This window comes from Stenella coeruleoalba, assembly GCF_951394435.1.
Source record: "Stenella coeruleoalba genome assembly, chromosome: 21".
In the NCBI taxonomy this organism is placed as follows: Eukaryota; Metazoa; Chordata; class Mammalia; order Artiodactyla; family Delphinidae; genus Stenella; species Stenella coeruleoalba.
This window is the reverse complement of record NC_137167.1, coordinates 25,326,169-25,343,798: the sequence shown is the minus strand read 5'-3', so window position 1 is coordinate 25,343,798 and position 17,630 is coordinate 25,326,169. Positions and strand designations below refer to the sequence as shown.

The following is a 17,630-nucleotide window of genomic DNA, read 5'->3' as shown; positions in this document are numbered from 1 at the left end:
TGGCTATATTTAAGATCATTTGTTTGTCTCTCATATTCTTTTTTTTTTAATTTGTTTATCTTAACGTATTTATTTTTTTGGCTGCATTGGGTCCTCGTGGCTGTGTGTGGGCTTTCTCTAATTGCGGCGATCAGGGGCTGCTCTTCATTGTGGTGAGAGCGCTTCTCATTGTGGTGGCTTCTCTTGTTGCGGAGCATGGGCTCTAGGCACGCGGTCTTCAGTAGTTGCAGCTCGCAGGCTCAGTAGTTGTGGCTTGCGGGCTCTAGAGCGCAGGCTCAGTAGTTGTGGTGCACGGGCTTAGTTGCCCCGCGGCATGTCGGCATGTGGGATCTTCCTGGACCAGGGCTTGAACCCGTGTCCCCTGCATTGGCAGGCGGATCCCCAACCACTGAGCCACCAGGGAAGCCCTGTTTCTCATACTCTGAAGTTTCACTTTGTAAGATATGAATGTGCTTTATTTATTGGCTTCAGTATTGGTGGTCTATAGATCAAGAGGCACAGCCCGTTGCTTCAGTTCTGGAAAAATCTCAGCCTTTCCTCCTTTGAGCAATGTCTCCTTTCTCTCCATAGTATCTTTTATATGCTTATGCAAAACTCTAGATAATATCCTCATATCGTTTTTCTAGCTTGCTCATTCTCTTTTCAGCTCTGTCAAATCCACTTATAACATACGGACACAGTAGCGAATTTAAATGACATTTCTTGTTTCTAGGTACACGGTTTTTTAATCCGTCTTTGTTTTCATACCAGAGAGTTATTTTATTATGATTTCTTTTCCTTTTAAAAATCTCTTTAGTAATTTTAAGCCTACCCAACATCTCTGCAAGTCTGTTGATTCTCATCCTTCTATCACGTTTTCTCACCCCCAAAGTTTCTTTACAGGGGTTATGTTTTATTGTATGTTTATCTAAAGTGGGGGTTATTTTTTAAGTGGAGGAGTAGCCCCTGGAGCCCTGTGTTGTCAAAGATCCCGTAGATAATTTGAGATTTCGATTCTGCCGCAGCCGTCAGGTTTGGACAGAATCCCAAATGCTTCTGCTTCTGGAACAGCGTTCACATTAATTTCACCACATGGTCCTTCAGACACGGGTGGTAGAAATTCAGATTTCATGTCCGTGCCTGGAGTGCGTGTACCCTGTCGGTAACCATATTCTACCCATGACCCTGGTAATGTGATAAGCTTCCTTTATACTTTCATGGGTCAGTGTTTTCCAGTTCTTCTCTCACACATGGGGAAACTCCCTGAGATTCTGGGTTTCATTCCCAGGGCTCAGTTCCAGCTTCTCCGCCAGCCCCACCCCACAGGTGCAGCCAGTGTCTCTCATCTGCCTGAGCGCCAGCGCTCTGCCCACCCCCGTGCCTTTCTGGGTTCACTTCTCAGGGGCCAATGTCCCTTGACTCACGCCTACCCTCGGGCTTAAAATCCTTTCCTAATTCTTGGCACCTAAGCGATTCCCTCTCTTTCTTTCATTCAAGTTCAACTATGTGCTGAAAGCAAATGTTGATAAAAATCATGCAGCGATTTTATGTGTGTAGTAGGGACGGGACAGTCTTCCATGCTTTCTGATGTCCCCCATCGTAAACTTTTATGAGGAACAGTATTCTCTGTCTTACCCTAGGCAATATCTTCTGATTTCCGCTATAACACAAACCATTTTAAGGTCCTAGAAGACAGATTGGCTGGAGCAGAGTTCTGTTTTCTCTCAAAAATTAGTTGAATTCTTCAGTTCCTAAGCAACACTAATTTTTTTTCTAGAGTGCCTGGCACACGTGGAGAACTTAATAAGTGGTGGTTATCTTCCACTAACCATCCAAGAAGAGCAATCAGAAAAGATGGTGTTTATCCAAAGCATACAATTAAAAAGGTATGATCTTAAAACAAGAGAGGCACGAGTTGTATTTGAGAATTAACGCCCCCCCGTTTCCATGGACGGGGGTGAGAGCTGGGAGGAGGGATGGAAATGCTTCTCTCTAAACCCTTTGATGCCCAGTTTTCTAAAAGCCACCTTATTATTTTCCCTAATTGTTGAGGGGCCTTAAAATCTCAGGATGACACATTCTCAATTAAGGTACAAAAGTAGTGTGGAAATTTCCACTGTTCAGAGTCACTTGCAGGGAAAATCTTGATTATTTGTATTTAAAAAAAAATCAAGAACATAACACTATAAATACCGGGGGAAACTCTCCTTTTCTCAACTGATGGGTTATGAAGAAAGAAGAGGTATTTGGGAATCATTCTATCTGTAGTAAAATACAAGAGTCTGTATGTCTGTCCAAAATTCTAGGAGCAGTATGCAATTTAAAAACAACATGATCAAAGTAAAAAAAAAATTCAGATTTAGAAAGAAAATCCCTCACTTTAAACTTTTTGAGATTTTCTTTTCTTAACCTTACATTTGTTTTTGGACTGGTATTTCTACAAATAAGATTTTCCCAATGATCCAATGTATATTTATGCCACCACAAATGGTCCACTGCTTTGAAGTTATAATCTTAAGGCCTCTATCACTGAAAAATCTTTCATTCTAAAATCCATCCTAACATTTTTGTAGCACATTCCTTCATGCCAAATTTATATCATAATAGCCTATTGTATTTCTTAGTTTTAATTGGGTTAAATAACATAAATGTAAGACATTGTTATTACATTATAGTGGATTTCAAATAAGTTCTCCTCAATCCCCCCAGGCATCAGGATCTGTCTTCCCACATCAGAAAATCTAGTAGGTAGGACGGCAGGTCCAACCACAAAAGTGTAAACATATAGACAAATGCATGAACGGACATCTGTGGTCCCACCAAATGTCCATCATTTTCCTTGTGGTCTTGTTAAAAAGCAAGGGGTATCACGTATCTGTCAGTAAAGTTTGGAAAGGATCATGTAGCCTTAAATTATCTTCCTATATTAAAGTAATGTATTATATCATATAAAACCTTCAGATATACTTTCAATGTCAAGAAGATCTGAGAAGGTGACCTTCTTGCTAAATAACATCCAGTTACTTCCAAGGTCTAAACGATAATAGGAACCACTAGGGAAATGATACAAATGGAGACAGTCTTACTGTTAAATTATTATAGAAAATTATTTTAACAAATGAGATGGCTCTGAGTAAATTTTAAGCTTTTTTTGGTTTTGTTTTGGAATGGGTCTCCATCCCAGGGAATTACTGTGGTCACTGTCCCCTTGCAAATGCCTAGATGAATCTCAGTCACTAAATGACCCCCCCTCACTTTCATGCACCCTCTCTTGCAAGCATTCAGAGTTGAGTGGTCTGTATACTCTGAGTAGAAAGAAAGATACCAGTAAATAACAATAAATCCCATTAAACATTCTCATCTCATAAAAACATAGCCATCCAAATTTCAGAAACCTTGAGACGACGTACAAAGTGTAAGCAATACTGAAATTGTGATCTACATTTTATACACAATTAAACTTTTATGTTCTCTGGAAAACAGGCCACAGCAGTGCAGGGATCCACAGTCTCAGAATTCTGAGGTCTCCAGCCTCCCATAAACTGGGTTCCTAGTCTCACTAGCTTCACAGATATTATCATCGGAGACAATGCTAATTATTCAATCTGGATCCAAAGAACCAGCTCTCTCCCAGAGAACCAATCATTAAAATGCAAATAGGTGTTTCCCACTTCACTGGTTTAGCAGTGAAACGCTGTTCACAGCCTTCTGACAAGAAAGAGGAGCTCAATCAGTTGACGCCTTAACCTTCTGGGTGTGAAGAGCCTGGGGCGCCGGGATCTAAGCTGTACATCCTGTTGCCAGCCTCCAGCTCTGATCCCCCCTGTGCACGGGGGCTTACGAGTAAACTGATTGAAGCCGCCGGAGAAATTACTGAACAAAAAAGCTGATTTTAGATTCCGCTCACTGCACCCAGCCAGCCCTCACTTAGACTAATTACTTAAATGATTTAAAAATGTATGAATATTCATATGATCGTGCTTTTCAGAAAATAAAGCACAGCTGAGGCCGTGCCAGCCAGTCTTTCCTGCTCTCTGATTTGGAGCCGCCCACTTGCATGTCTGAAACCCTGAAATGGCTGCAGAGAATCAGACTGCGCGGGGGGGGGGGGGGGGGGGGGGGGCGCAGGGGGTCCAGCCACCGCCCCACAGCTACCCAGCCCAGCGCAGCTGAGACCAGCCCCCTTCCCGACCTTCGGGGCTCCGGCTGGACGGCTGGGGTCATTCTCACATGGAGTCAAGCTAGACTGTGACTAAACGTTCACAAGTCCTTCTGCCCCAGAACAAGAGCAAACGTGTCCCCCGCTTCCCCGGACAGTTCCCCCTCTGCTGGGCTGACGGCCTTCGGGACGTGGACCTTAGACCAGAGCAGATGGAAGCAGCCCCGAGCTTGTCCGAGTCGGGCCGGCCCTGGTGTGAGCGCAGGGCTGGGGCCTCAGCCTGGACCTGGGTCCCGCCTGGCCGGGCTGCAGGCCTGCCGGGGGCTCGTCCACTCCGGAGCCAGCCCGCCGCCCTGGGCGTCCACGGACACGGACCGATGCCCCCGAGCCTGGACGCCCGGGGATGCACGTGCCTACCTCCGCCCCTCGCCCGCGCCGGGCTCCGCCGACCCGGGGACCGCGCTCTGCCCGCCCGCTCGCCGCCGAGCACATGCCCGCAGAACACGGCCGGCCGCTCACGGAAACACTGAGACAGACATGCAGCACGGTTTGCAGCCGCCAACACGTACAAGAATTTCATGTTTCACGACTTTTGTAGGGTACGTAGCACGCTGACCACGTTCCACGAAAGGTGTGGGGAAGAGCAAGGAGATTAGATGGGAGGCCAGGGCGGGGGCGCAAACCTGCAACAACGAGACAGCGCACAGGACACGGTGGAGAACTCCATCAGTCCCCCCGCGACACCCACAGCTCCCCGCAAAACCCCGAGACACCCCACGACACCCACAGTCCCCACGACCCCCGGCATCTCCGCGGTTCCCACATCACCAGGCAGCGCAGCTCAGCTGAAACCCGCTCTCGACCTTCATTCTGGAGCAGCCGCCCCGAGGACCAGAAAACCCCACGCGTCTTTCGACCCTGGAAACACCAGGGGCCCAAAGTTCATGTTTCCATGACAGTGAAGCTTAAGACTTTAAAATGTGAGCAATCATTGCCACAGCTATCGTTATATAGTCCTTAAACAACACGGGAAGAACTCCAAACTTAGTCCTAGCATCTCTGTTAACCCCAAACTGAGGAAATACAGTGTTTGATGGAATTTCCAAGTTAACGCTAGGTTCACTTTGTTTTTCGACTTGCGGGCAGACACCTTCCTGGTGGCGTGATCGCGTGCATGTACGGAAGCCCCGGGGTTGAGGGGGGCACTCCACACCTGCTGCCGGGGGCTGGCTGCTCTGACCCCACCCCCTCGGCTTCCGCCCCGGACAACAAGGAGGAAGGAAGAGTTTCCAGAGGTCTCATCGCACGTGAGGCCCGTCAGCACCACCGGCTAATTTCTTTAAAGCCAATTCATATGTATTTGTAATACTGGCATTTATTACACGGAGAAAACGAACTGCAATTTCTAAAGCCAAACCGAAAGGGTTGCAATTTGGGTGCGCTGCCAATTTTCCTTTAGAGATGAGCACCTCCTGCCCAAAGCTCATCCCGCGCTCGGTTCTTTTACTCACTTGTTCCATCAAACACCACACAGAGCGTGCTTTGGATTTGTAACCCGCCTCTGACAGGCTCCGCAGCGTCTGTCACAGCACAGGCCATGCCCACCTGAGGCAGGTGTGACGAGGGCCAGGCACTCACCTTCCGGCTCCCCGCAGAGGGTGCACTGGGACTCTGCAAACAGAACAGACAGAGAGATGGTTACTCCCGGGCTCTGCCACTGAGTTAGAGGCTCAGCTGCAGCCTGACAGGCAGACGGTGCGATCCGGCCGCCCCAGCAAGACAGCCGGCTCTGCCTTTGCACCTCAGCAGATTCCATTGTAAAGAAACTGCTCTCGCAAATGTTTTACATGATACTTTTTTTTTCAAAAATGACAATAACTCTTTGTCATATGCATCTGCACACATTAAATACATGTTGACAGCTGTACGAGACTCAGATTACTTAGCTGAAATAATAACGATGTATTTTACCACTTAATTTTAATATCGAAAACGTTGATTACGACTGTTAGATCTCTCAAGCACAAATAATGATGAGCCAAAGTACAGTATTGTATTTCAGTAAAAACACTAAACGGACAAATACTGAGTCCTCGCAAAGCAGGCCCATGACTGGATACCAGGCTCTGCAGGAGGGACGTGCCCCGGGACCCACAGGGAACAAGGGGCCGCAGGCTGCACCTTTGCGGGAACCCGGGCACCTGTGAGCATGGTGGACGCAGGGCCGCCAGGCTTTCCCACCAGAAACTGGAAAGAGGCGCTTCCTTTTCCCAGGGAGAGTCCGAAAGCCACAGAGTCGGGAAAGCCAAGACAGCCGTACACAAGAACTCCTAGCCCCGAGCCCTGCCCTGCCCTCCAAAACCAAGGCCCAGGGTAGCCCTGCAGTGCAAAGGTACCACCCCCGCTTCCCAAGCAGAGGCCCAGGAGGCACCGTGAAGGAGCCCACCCCAGTCTGCTTCACCACGAGCTCCCAAACTCAACTCTGGGCTGCACACACACTCCAGCGGCCCTATGTGGGCAGGGCCCCCGACGCTGCCCACGTTTAGGGGTGCATCTGAGGCCCGATGGGCTCTTGTCACCTTGACGAACTCCTCCTGGGGCCTGGGGAGACAGATCTGCCTGCAGGGAGAGGTCACCACTGGGGCCTCAGCCTTCGTGGAACAGATCCCAGAATGACGATGGGGCGGGGGAGGGGCGGCCACAGGCCAGAGTGTGGCCCTGAGCTCAGAGTGGGCACTTGCGGGACCAGACTTCACACCCAGCCCCACCCTTGGCCTTGACCACCCTCTGCCCTCACTGCCCTGTATGGCAGCAAAACTCAACACCAGGCTGTTTACCCGGGATGAGAATGATAACCGAATTTGCATCAAAACTGACACCGAAATTCAAGACCTTCTCAGTAGATTTCATCTCCATCACGGGCTATACATGTTATATACGTTCAAAACTACACAGCAAGTTCAAAACACAGTAGTAGCTCAATGATGATGATGATGACTCAGTAACTGACACCCTCAAGGAATTCAAATTCTGTGAATCAAAGATCATTCAAAAGCCTTGGGAAAACGGTATTAGTTGAGCCGGTGGCATATGAACTTCGCTAGAACGCAAGTCTTAAGCAAATGTCATTTCAAATTCAATTATTAATGCATCTAGGCCTTAGCCTTAAAAAAAATCATTTCCAGCAAGATCATAAGTGAGAATCTGTCATCTGTGTGTTATAAGCCCAGGACACAAAGCAACTGGCCTGTCAGTGCACGTCTGACAGCGTTCTTCTCCGAAAGGTCTGTCCCGGCCTTCTGCCATGAACTACGGGAATTAGTAATGAGATGCGGTGAGGGTCCCCGGCTCTTTCCAGCAAACGCATCCTGGAGGCAGTCACCTCTGAGTCGGAGTAAACAGCTCCGGAGCACCCGACGCCCCATGAGCTGGAAGGAACGAGCGGATGCTGGGAGCTCCCAGCCGGCGTGAGGGCAGGGGCGCTGGGTCAGGGCCGACCCTCATCACACAGGTCGTGATCTCCAGACGTTATGATCTCACAATCAGAAACACACACCAGAATAACAACTGACACCCAGACAGTGACCCAGGCAGACGGCGGGCCGCGGACCTCACTGCGATGACACTCTGAATTCCAACACTCCCTCTCCAAGTGCCTCAGGGGCACGGCCCTGGGCCTCCCCCGGGTGCACCCTCTACCTGGTGTCCACAACGCAGAGACAGCAGGCCCACCACTGCTGGGGATTCACCGGCAACCAGACACACGGAGCAGAAATGCACACAACCCAGCGTGAGCACACGCTAAGACCCGCGCTGTCCGAGATATCCCGCCCGAGGTTTGCTGAGAAGTAGCTGTTTGATGTGCACAGATATTTCCCAAGCGGCAGCAAGAGAGGCTTCGGAAGCAGGGAGAGGTCCAGACACAGGGGCGTCTCCTCTCCTAAGGGCGGCAGGTCCGAGGATCTGACCAAACCCTGGCGCACGGCCATCGGCACGCACAACTCCAGTGTGAGAAACGCTGACGCTCCCAGAAATAAGAAAGCCCACTGAGTTAACACGTCCCTTAAATTCCCTTTCATCCATAAGGACGTTCTGAGCCCCAGTTACATCCCCGCCTGTCCTGGGTCCTGTGGTATAGACAGTGGGAGGTACGTTCCTCGTTGAGAAGTTTTGCAGTTAGCGGAAAAGGAGGCCTTTCAGAGGCTGGTTGTAGTTAAATGTCACAGTGCTGGAAGGGCCCTGTGGGTAACAAAGCAGCAGCAGAGAGGAGGGGAAACCGCAGGCTGAGCTGCAGGAAGCTTCCCAGGAAGTGCTGGAGGGGGTGGAGTCACAGCATTGGGGGTTTCGCTGGGCGGGGGGGACACAGAGGTATGAGGCCCAGGCCACCGGGCCCGCACATGGGGAGTCCCAGGGGAGGCTGGTGCATTAGACGGAGCGGTACGCTCAGGGTTCACGTGATGGCGAAGCGTGGGCTCAGGGTGAGGGGGGCGTGAGGGCTTTTGGGGGCCATCAGCACCCGTCTGCAATGTTGGGATATTCCCCTCCTTCCTGGAGATCAGTTTGCAGCAGGAGGAACCGTGGCAGAGATAAACAGGACTCACTGGTCCCAAACCACAAAGCATCTTAACCAGAGGAGGCCATGGGGAGGGGAGGGGAGGGCAGGGGAGGGGAGGGCGTGGGGGGAGGGGGAGGATGGTCCTGGGACGAAGGATGGAGGGGTGGCCAGTAACTCAGCGCCAGGCGACGTGGCTGAGGGGACACAGCCTGGAGCCCTGACCCACTTGCTTACGCAACCGAAGACCCTAGGGGTCCCTAGGCGGTGGATGGGGCTTCGCTCCCCTCGCGATTCACTGTAAAAGTAACCATTTCACAGGCTCATGAGGAGGAAGGACCAGCCACTCAGACCAGGGCTGCCCCCGCCCCGTCGGGGCCAGTGGCCTGTGAAGGCGCTAAGCCCTCCAGCCTTGGTTTCCACATCTGGTTCTCATCTAAACGGCGGCTCTCGCTGCCGCCGCTGCCAAGTGTACTGAGCACACGCGGAGCCCGGCGCTGAGCAGGGCTCGGTCAGTGACGGCCCTGGTCCCTCTGCTTCCAGGACGGGAAACCGCTCCTGCCTCGCCGTCCTCGGACACTTCCCCAAGCCCTGCGCCAGCCTGAACACACCCCTGGAGCCCCACAGCACGAAAGGCGCGCCCCCCGTGGAGTTGGCAGGATGTGATTCACGTTATCACCTTCTTCCCCGAGAAGCACCCACGAAGAGATAGTCTCCGTGCAGGAGGGAATTAAACGTGATGTATTGTGCACTCATCATCGTTACTGCAGAGTCTCATTTAAATTAAGAGAAGACTACACTAATTTATGCTAACTGACACAAGATGGAGAAATCTGCCTGGTGATTTTGTGTGCCCACAATCTGTACCTGCTCCGGGTGCAGACCTGCTTATCCCCCCACCCGCGAACCTAATGTCGGGAAGCCGGCCTGCCCTCCTGGGCGTGAGGTGGGCACCGTATTCTAATCGTCCAGCGGCTCCAGTGCGAACCCAGAAGGCATTTGACGGCGGAGGCTGCGCTAATTTAGGCACCTGTGTTTAGAGAGGCAGCTCTCAGGCCTGTGAGTGCACAGCTCCCTACCCCCGTTCTCTCTCCTGTCTGAGGATGGGGACGGCCACGGCCGTAGCCCCCACCTACTTCCCCTCGTGACCCACTGGGCTGGGTGACAGCAGCTGCAGGAGACACAGGTGGCCGTGGCAGCCCCCGGGAGCCCCCGGGGGAAACGGCTGACGCACAGAGGCCCAGCAGGCACCACCGCCAAGCTCACTGGCACAGACCTGTGAGCGCGGCCAGGACTGCTGGCAAGGCCAACTTCAAGGTCACTGAGACACTGACCCCCCTCCTGAGGCTCCTTCGTATCCAGCCACGAAGGAAAAGCATCGGCGCTCGATCTGCAGGAAGCTGGCCAGCCAGGCGCGGGCGTAGAGCACCTGCTGTGAGCTGGGCTGTGGCAGAGGAGGGCCGGGCGCGCCGGGCTGAGAGGGCACGGCTGTGCCCCTTGTACTCATGTGCTCTCCCTGCGCCCCCTCCACCTCCCCCCGGAGGCCCTGAGTGATGGCAAAAACAGCCCTTCCTCTCTCGAGCCTCCAGGCGGCCAGGGGTGCAGGATGCAGGACGCTCTGTGCCCTCACCACCAGGAAGTGGTCCAGAGCGACAGCCCCTGCAGGCAAAACTCACCCCTCGAAGGGGGGGGTGGAGACACCCGGAACCAGGAGCCACCTTCCAGACAAGCAGAGAGCACGACGGTGCGACCCTCGGGGGAGATCACGTGACCCGGCGCTCACTCACCCGAGCGCTCGATGTGATACTGCGTGGCGGGATGACTCGTGGCAACGCATGACACAGGACAACATGCTGACTATTCGGCAAAACGTGACACACAAAACACGGCTGTATGACATCACTACATGGCAATACACACAACAACACAACCACAGGCAACACACGATCTGTGACAGCACAGGACACGCCACAGCCTGACTGTACGACGCTATCTCAGGTACATCATAATATGACTATAAAACAACGGGACTATTTGAGAATATCACTTGACCTAATGGCTCAAGAAACCTGACTCTTCGTCAACAAGGAACACAAATAAATCATCATTTGTCGATTCTATGAAATCTTATGCACTAAAATGGAAAAAATCTGAAACATTCAAAAATAGAGAGAAAGAACCCAGAGTAGAACACTGTGTCTCATTTCCATTTTCGAAAGCACATTCTTTAATATCATTCAATACCTATGTATAGAGAGCCGGGTGCCAGGCTTGGTGCTGGGGGACATGCATTGATAATATTACATTGTGACACATGGTGCTGTGTGTTTATAAATGCATAGGAAAGCCCAGAATGGCAAACAGCAGATTTCATCAGGAGGCATTTCTAAGGAAGGAAGTGTGACAGCAGGGGGGCTGGGGCTAGGGCTTAGGTAGGAGACAGAAGGGGATGAAGTGAACTCTCTCAGCGAATGTACATGAATTTGTAATGTGAAAGGCACTCTTTAAAATTCAAACAGGTTAAGTATAAAGGAAAACAATATTTCTGGCACAAAGTCAGTCTGTAAACACTAGCTGTTAATATTACCATCATCTGACTTGTTCCAATTTCAAACACACAGGATACAATTGACTGTCAAAGGGGAAGCAATGGGTTCTCCCCCCAGGGCCGGTCCAGCAGTGAATGAAGTCATCACATAAATCCTTTCCGAAACCCCGAGCATATGGATCGATCACCAAATGTTAGCACTCTACAAAGAATTTTCATTGACTGTTAATGAATAAAGATAAGGGTCGCCTCACAGGGGGAGACGCTGAGGAGGAGAACCGATTACAAGACCAAGAGACCAATGTGTTCTAGAAGCGGCAGCCCCGAGGCAGCAGGAGTGACCAGGCTGTGACAGGAGAAGCAGGACTTGTCTAGAGGGTGGGACCCTTTCGGGAAAGGAATTAGCATACGTGTCTGGGCAAGAAATCAGGCAAGTTTGTTTCTGATCATTTTCAAAATATTTTGTCAAGAGGAAGATTGCTATGTGCAATCTCTCTCTTCCCTTTCAGTGGTCACGTCAGAAATGTAAAGGGATCAAAATAGCAGAAAACTGTATTCAGGCTTCTTCAGTACTTGGGAAACACTTGAAGAAAACCCATCAGAAACGGAGTGGGTGGGAAACATGCTGTTGTGAGTGTGCCCACAGTGGACTGACAGGTCGGGGGGAGGACAGTTCATTCAATCAGGTAATTGCAAGGAAGCAAAATGCTAATGGGTTTCTTAAAATTAAATTTTAAAATGTGAAGGCAAACCCAGGAGTCAGTAGCTTTAATAAAGCAAAGAGCCATAGGGGACCAAGTACAAAACCCATAGACAAATAGTTGAGAGGATGTTGTCTTCTCTCGTCTGGAAGCCACTGTCGGCTGGTCATGGCACAGTGTAGGACGAAGCACTCACCTACCCCAGAGCCACATCACTTGTGAATGAGTTCACACCTCAGCTCACCCCCTTTCCAGCAGTCAAACCCCCAAATGTCATATCTGACTTTGGAATGTTTCTGGGGAGCTGATCTACCCTCCCAGTAAGCTTGACTTAAGGAAGTTAAGTGATTTATTAGAACCTCTGAGCAAAAACAGGGTCCCCAGATTATTCAACTCCAACGCCACGTCACCAGGCAGAAGTGAGCCCGGGATGCAAAGTCGGCCAAGAGTAAATGTCTCACGGTGAGAAGCGACAGGTCGCTCTATTTCACACCATTGTTATCTATGAATTCAATGCTTCTCTCGACTCCAACCTTAACTCCCAGGACGACTGTATGTAAATAACCAGCATTACTATTTCTTTCATTCAGTCAGGAAGAGAGATGCCCAAAGAAATGAAGTCATTTGCCTGTGGCTGGTCACGGAGGCAAGTCACCAGTCAGGACCAGCGATCTATTCCTGGGTGACAGGTGCTCCCGAGATGCGGCCATGACACCAAGAATTCTGGGCTCAGTAGGCTCCGGCCGTTTCCTTTCTCCGCACCGACCACATAGTCAAGGGCGTGAGCGGTCCTTCCCCATCAATTCCAGCATTCTCACAGAAAGGGCGGGAGGAAGCTGTGTTAAACTCAATTTCTCATTTTCCAAGGAGCTGCCCCAGTTCAGTCTCTTCAATATCACAAGCCAGCATAACGACCTCTCTCCTAAAAACGTGACGTCCCCCAGGCCCTATTCTTGACCCACTGCTTGTCTCACTTTTCAAGGCTTCTTTGGGTGCGTTCATTCAATTTCATGGCTTGAACGACGCGTCGTGTATGTGGATGACATGCCCGAAGCGCAGATGCACAGACCCAGAGCCGCTGGTGCTGAACGTCCCCTGGTCCCCAAGGTCCTTCCTTCCTGCAGAGACACTATTCCCCCAGTCTGGACCTCAGGAGCCTCCTGCATTTGCATTCTCCCCATGTCCCCTTCTCCCCGTGTCCCCTTCTCCCCGTGTCCCCCCTTCTCCCCGTGCCCTTCTCCCCGTGTCCCCCCTTCTCCCCGTGCCCCCTTCCCCCGTGTCCCCCCTTCTCCCCGTGTCCCCTTCTCCCCGTGTCCCCCGCTTCTCCCCGTGTCCCCCTTCTCCCCGTGTCCCCACTTCTCCCCGTGTCCCCCTTTTCCCCGTGTCCCCCCTTCTCCCCGTGTCCCCCTTCTCCCCGTGTCCCCCCTTCTCCCCGTGTCCCCTTCTCCCCGTGTCCCCCGCTTCTCCCCGTGTCCCCCGCTTCTCCCCGTGTCGCCCCCTTCTCCGTGTCCCCTTCTCCCCGTGTCCCCCGCTTCTCCCCGTGTCCCCCCTTCTTCCCGTATCCCCTTCTCCCCGTGTCCCCCTTCTCCCCGTGTCCCCCCTTCTCCCCGGGTCCCCTTCTCCCCGGGTCCCCACTTCTCCCCGGGTCCCCCTCTTCTCCCCGTGTCCCCCGCTTCTCCCCGTGTCCCCCTTTCTCCCCGTGTCCCCCTCTTCTCCCCGTGTCCCCTCCTTCTCCCCGTGTCCCCCCTTCTCCCCGTGTCCCCTCCTTCTCCCCGTGTCCCCTTCTCCCCGTGTCCCCCCTTCTCCCCGTGTCCCCCACTTCCCCCCGTGTCCCCCCTTCTCCCCGTGTCCCCCCTTCTCCCCGTGTCCCCTTCTCCCCGTGTCCCCCTCTTCTCCCCGTGTCCCCTTCTCCCCGTGTCCCCCCTTCTCCCCGTGTCCCCTTCTCCCCGTGTCCCCTTCTCCCCGTGTCCCCCTTCTCCCCGTGTCCCCTTCTCCCCGTGTCCCCCTCTTCTCCCCGTGTCCCCCCTTCTCCCCGTGTCCCCCCTTCTCCCCGTGTCCCCCACTTCTCCCCGTGTCCCCTTCTCCCCGTGTCCCCCTTCTTCTCCCCGTGTCCCCCTTCTCCCCGTGTCCCCCGCTTCTCCCCGTGTCCCCCGCTTCTCCCCGTGTCCCCCCTTCTCCCCGTGTCCCCCTCTTCTCCCCGTGTCTCCCCTTCTCCCCGTGTCCCCCCTTCTCCCCGTGTCCCCTTCTCCCCGTGTCCCCCTCTTCTCCCCGTGGCCCCCCTTTCTCCCCGTGGCCCCCCTTCTCCCCGTGTCCCCCGCTTCTCCCCGTGGCCCCCTTCTCCGTGTCCCCTTCTCCCCGTGTCCCCCGCTTCTCCCCGTGTCCCCCCTTCTTCCCGTATCCCCTTCTCCCCGTGTCCCCCTTCTCCCCGTATCCCCACTTCTCCCCGTGTCCCCCTCTTCTCCCCGTGTCCCCCGCTTCTCCCCGTGTCCCCCTTTCTCCCCGTGTCCCCCTCTTCTCCCCGTGTCCCCTCCTTCTCCCCGTGTCCCCCTTCTCCCCGTGTCCCCTCCTTCTCCCCGTGTCCCCCCTTCTCTCCGTGTCCCCTTCTCCCCGTGTCCCCCCTTCTCCCCGTGTCCCCCACTTCCCCCCGTGTCCCCCCTTCTCCCCGTGTCCCCTTCTCCCCGTGTCCCCTTCTCCCCGTGTCCCCCTCTTCTCCCCGTGTCCCCCCTTCTCCCCGTGTCCCCCCTTCTCCCCGTGTCCCCTTCTCCCCGTGTCCCCCTCTTCTCCCCGTGTCCCCTTCTCCCCGTGTCCCTCCTTCTCCCCGTGTCCCCTTCTCCCCGTGTCCCCTTCTCCCCGTGTCCCCCCTTCTCCCCGTGTCCCCTTCTCCCCGTGTCCCCCTTCTCCCCGTGTCCCCTTCTCCCCGTGTCCCCCCTTCTCCCCGTGTCCCCCCTTCTCCCCGTGTCCCCCACTTCTCCCCGTGTCCCCTTCTCCCCGTGTCCCCCTCTTCTCCCCGTGTCCCCCTTCTCCCCGTGTCCCCCCTTCTCCCCGTGTCCCCCGCTTCTCCCCGTGTCCCCCCTTCTCCCCGTGTCCCCCCTTCTCCCCGTGTCCCCCTCCCCCCCAGCCGCTGCGTGTTCACAGCTCCCTTGTCCTGTGCGCCCAGCACCCCTCCCCTTGCTTTAGGGTTCTGGCTCTTGCCCAGGATGGCGTGGCCTCCGACGTGCCTTCCCTGGAGGTCTTCCGATACATAGGTCCCTGCGACATACCGGATGCTCGTCCCCCCGCCCCAAACGCACATGCTGAAGTCCCAACCCCCAAGGTTACTGCACTCGGCATCATGTCCTCCAGGCTCATCCGTGTTGCAGCTATGCGAGCACTTCCTTCCCTTTAAGGTCAAATCATATTCTCTTGTATGTACACACTGCATCCCTGGACACCTGGGTCGCTTCCACCTTTGGCTGCTGTGAGCTACGCTGCTGCGAACACGGGTGTGCCAGGATCTGTTTGAGTTCCTGCCCTCCCTTCTTTTGGGTGCATACTCAAGGGTGAGATTGCCAGGTCACAGGAACTGAATGTTTGTGTCCCCTCCAAATTCTTATGTTGAAATCTTAACCCACAGTGCTAGAAGATGGGGCCTTTGGGAGGTGATTAGGTCATGCTGGGATCAATGCTGCTATAACAGAGACTAAGGGGGCTCGCTTCCTGCTTTTTGTCCCGTGAGGATAATTAGAAGGTGGCGTCTGCGGCCTGGAGATGACCATGCTGGTACCCTGGTCTCAGACTTTACGTTTCTGCTGTTCCTAAGCCACCTGGCCTCTGGCACTCTGTTACAGGACCTGATCTGACGAAGACAGCCCTCCACACTGCCACCAAAGTGAGCCACCAGAAAGTGAGCCACACGATTCTGGCACAGGGATTGTCACACGCTAGTGACTTCCCCTGCTGATGCCACCCTAACCCGCCCAGTGGCTCAGGCCTCAAGTCTGAGTCAGCGAAATCATACCAATTCAATCTTCAACATGTGAAGACAGATGGACTGGGTTTTTGGTTTGGTTTTATTGTGTATAGACTTTATTTTTTATTTTATTTATTTATTTATTTATTTTGCAGTACGCGGGCCTCTCACGGCTGTGGCCTCTCCCATTGTGGAGCACAGGCTCTGGACACGCAGGCTCAGCGGCCATGGCTCACAGGCCCAGCCGCTCTGCAGCATGTGGGATCTTCCCGGACCGGGGCACGAACCCGTGTCCCCTGCATCAGCAGGCGGACTCTCAACCACTGCGCCACCAGGGAAGCCCTAGACTTTATTTTTTAGAGCAGTTTTAAGTTCACAGCCAAACTGAGAGGAAGGCACAGAGGTTTCCCGTGTGTCCCCTGCTCCCCAACCCCAGGCACAGCCTCCCCCATTATCAACAGCCCCCCCAGATGGGACATTCGTTACAAGTGGTGAACCTACACTGACACAGCACCATCACCCCGAGTCCACGGTTTACAGCAGGGGTCACTCTTGGTGTGAGACATTCTCTGGGTTTGGACAAATGTATAATGACGTGTGTCCATCATTACAGTGTTATACAGAGTAGTTTCACTGCCCTAAACATCTTCCAGATGCACTGGTTTTCACTCCGTTGGGATGGTATATTTGGGGTCTCTGGTAGTCAGTGCCTTAAGCCTTGATGATCTCCTCTTGATTCACACAGTTAAGGCTAAAATATAGGAATAGTTTTCCCACACCTGCTGCGTCCTCATCTGTGAGTCCTCTTACAGGGCAACCACAGAAGTTATCACGGGTTCACGCCCTCCATCTGCACTGCCAGGCCTCAAACGAGACACACGAGACACCCAATCCACTGCAGTCAGAGCCTCCTGGCTGCTCCCAGCTTGCACTCTGGCGTCCAATGTGGGAGCTTTAAAGCATAAATCAGAAGATGCCACTCGCTGTTTAAGCTCCCGTGTGGTTTCCCATCACAGCTAAGAGAAGAAGCAGGAGTCTGAGGGACACCCACAGGGCTCCATGCCCTCAGACCCCCCCCCATCTCAGCCCTCATCACAGGCTCTATCCCCTGGACTCACACAGGGGAGGGGACTTGCATCTGCTCTTCTCTCTCCCCAGAACGTTCCTCCTCCAAATCTTCACGTGGGGCGTCTTCTCTGCTGTGAGAAATCCGCCCTGAACAAACCTCTCACCCGCCTGCCTCTATCCCATGAGCCCATTTCATGTTCAGGCTAAACTCAGTACTGACTCGTTTGTGCATGTGGTCAGATGTCTGTCATTCACCCTTAACCACCCAATAGGATACAAACACAATAAGAGCCTAGATCTCGTTTACTGTGTTCTCCCTTCTACCAACAGGTTTAAAACAGTTCCTGGCACACGAAGAGACAATGAATAGGTGTTCAATAAATGCAGAACACTCAAGCTTCTTACCACCATAAGGAGTTTCACCACCGAAATGCACACAACGCACGTGATTATAAACACCAGGGCCCATCAGCCAGCAGCAAAGGTGCTGCGTTTCGGCACCTCGGCCAGGCAGGACACAAGCACCTGCCCATGTGGCTTATTAGAGCAATGCTTCGGACGCTGGCAGGAGGTGAAGTAAGAGAGCAGGGAAGCGTCAGGAAACAGCTGCCGTGAGAAACAGGATGGGTGGAGCGGCGCTCACGTCTGAAAGCCTGGAACCCAACCTTGCCACG

General features: G+C 53.3%; 1 protein-coding gene across 1 annotated transcript in view; it reads right to left on the bottom strand.

Annotated features, from left to right (window-relative positions):
- The window catches only part of DLGAP2 (DLG associated protein 2), a 718,648-nt gene that overhangs the window by 316,782 nt on the left and 384,236 nt on the right, over window positions 1–17,630 (bottom strand). The window contains exon 4 of the mRNA XM_079909047.1: window positions 5,777–5,809. Within this exon, the coding sequence (XP_079765173.1) occupies window positions 5,777–5,809 (33 nt within the window). The remainder of the gene's footprint in view (window positions 1–5,776; window positions 5,810–17,630) is intronic.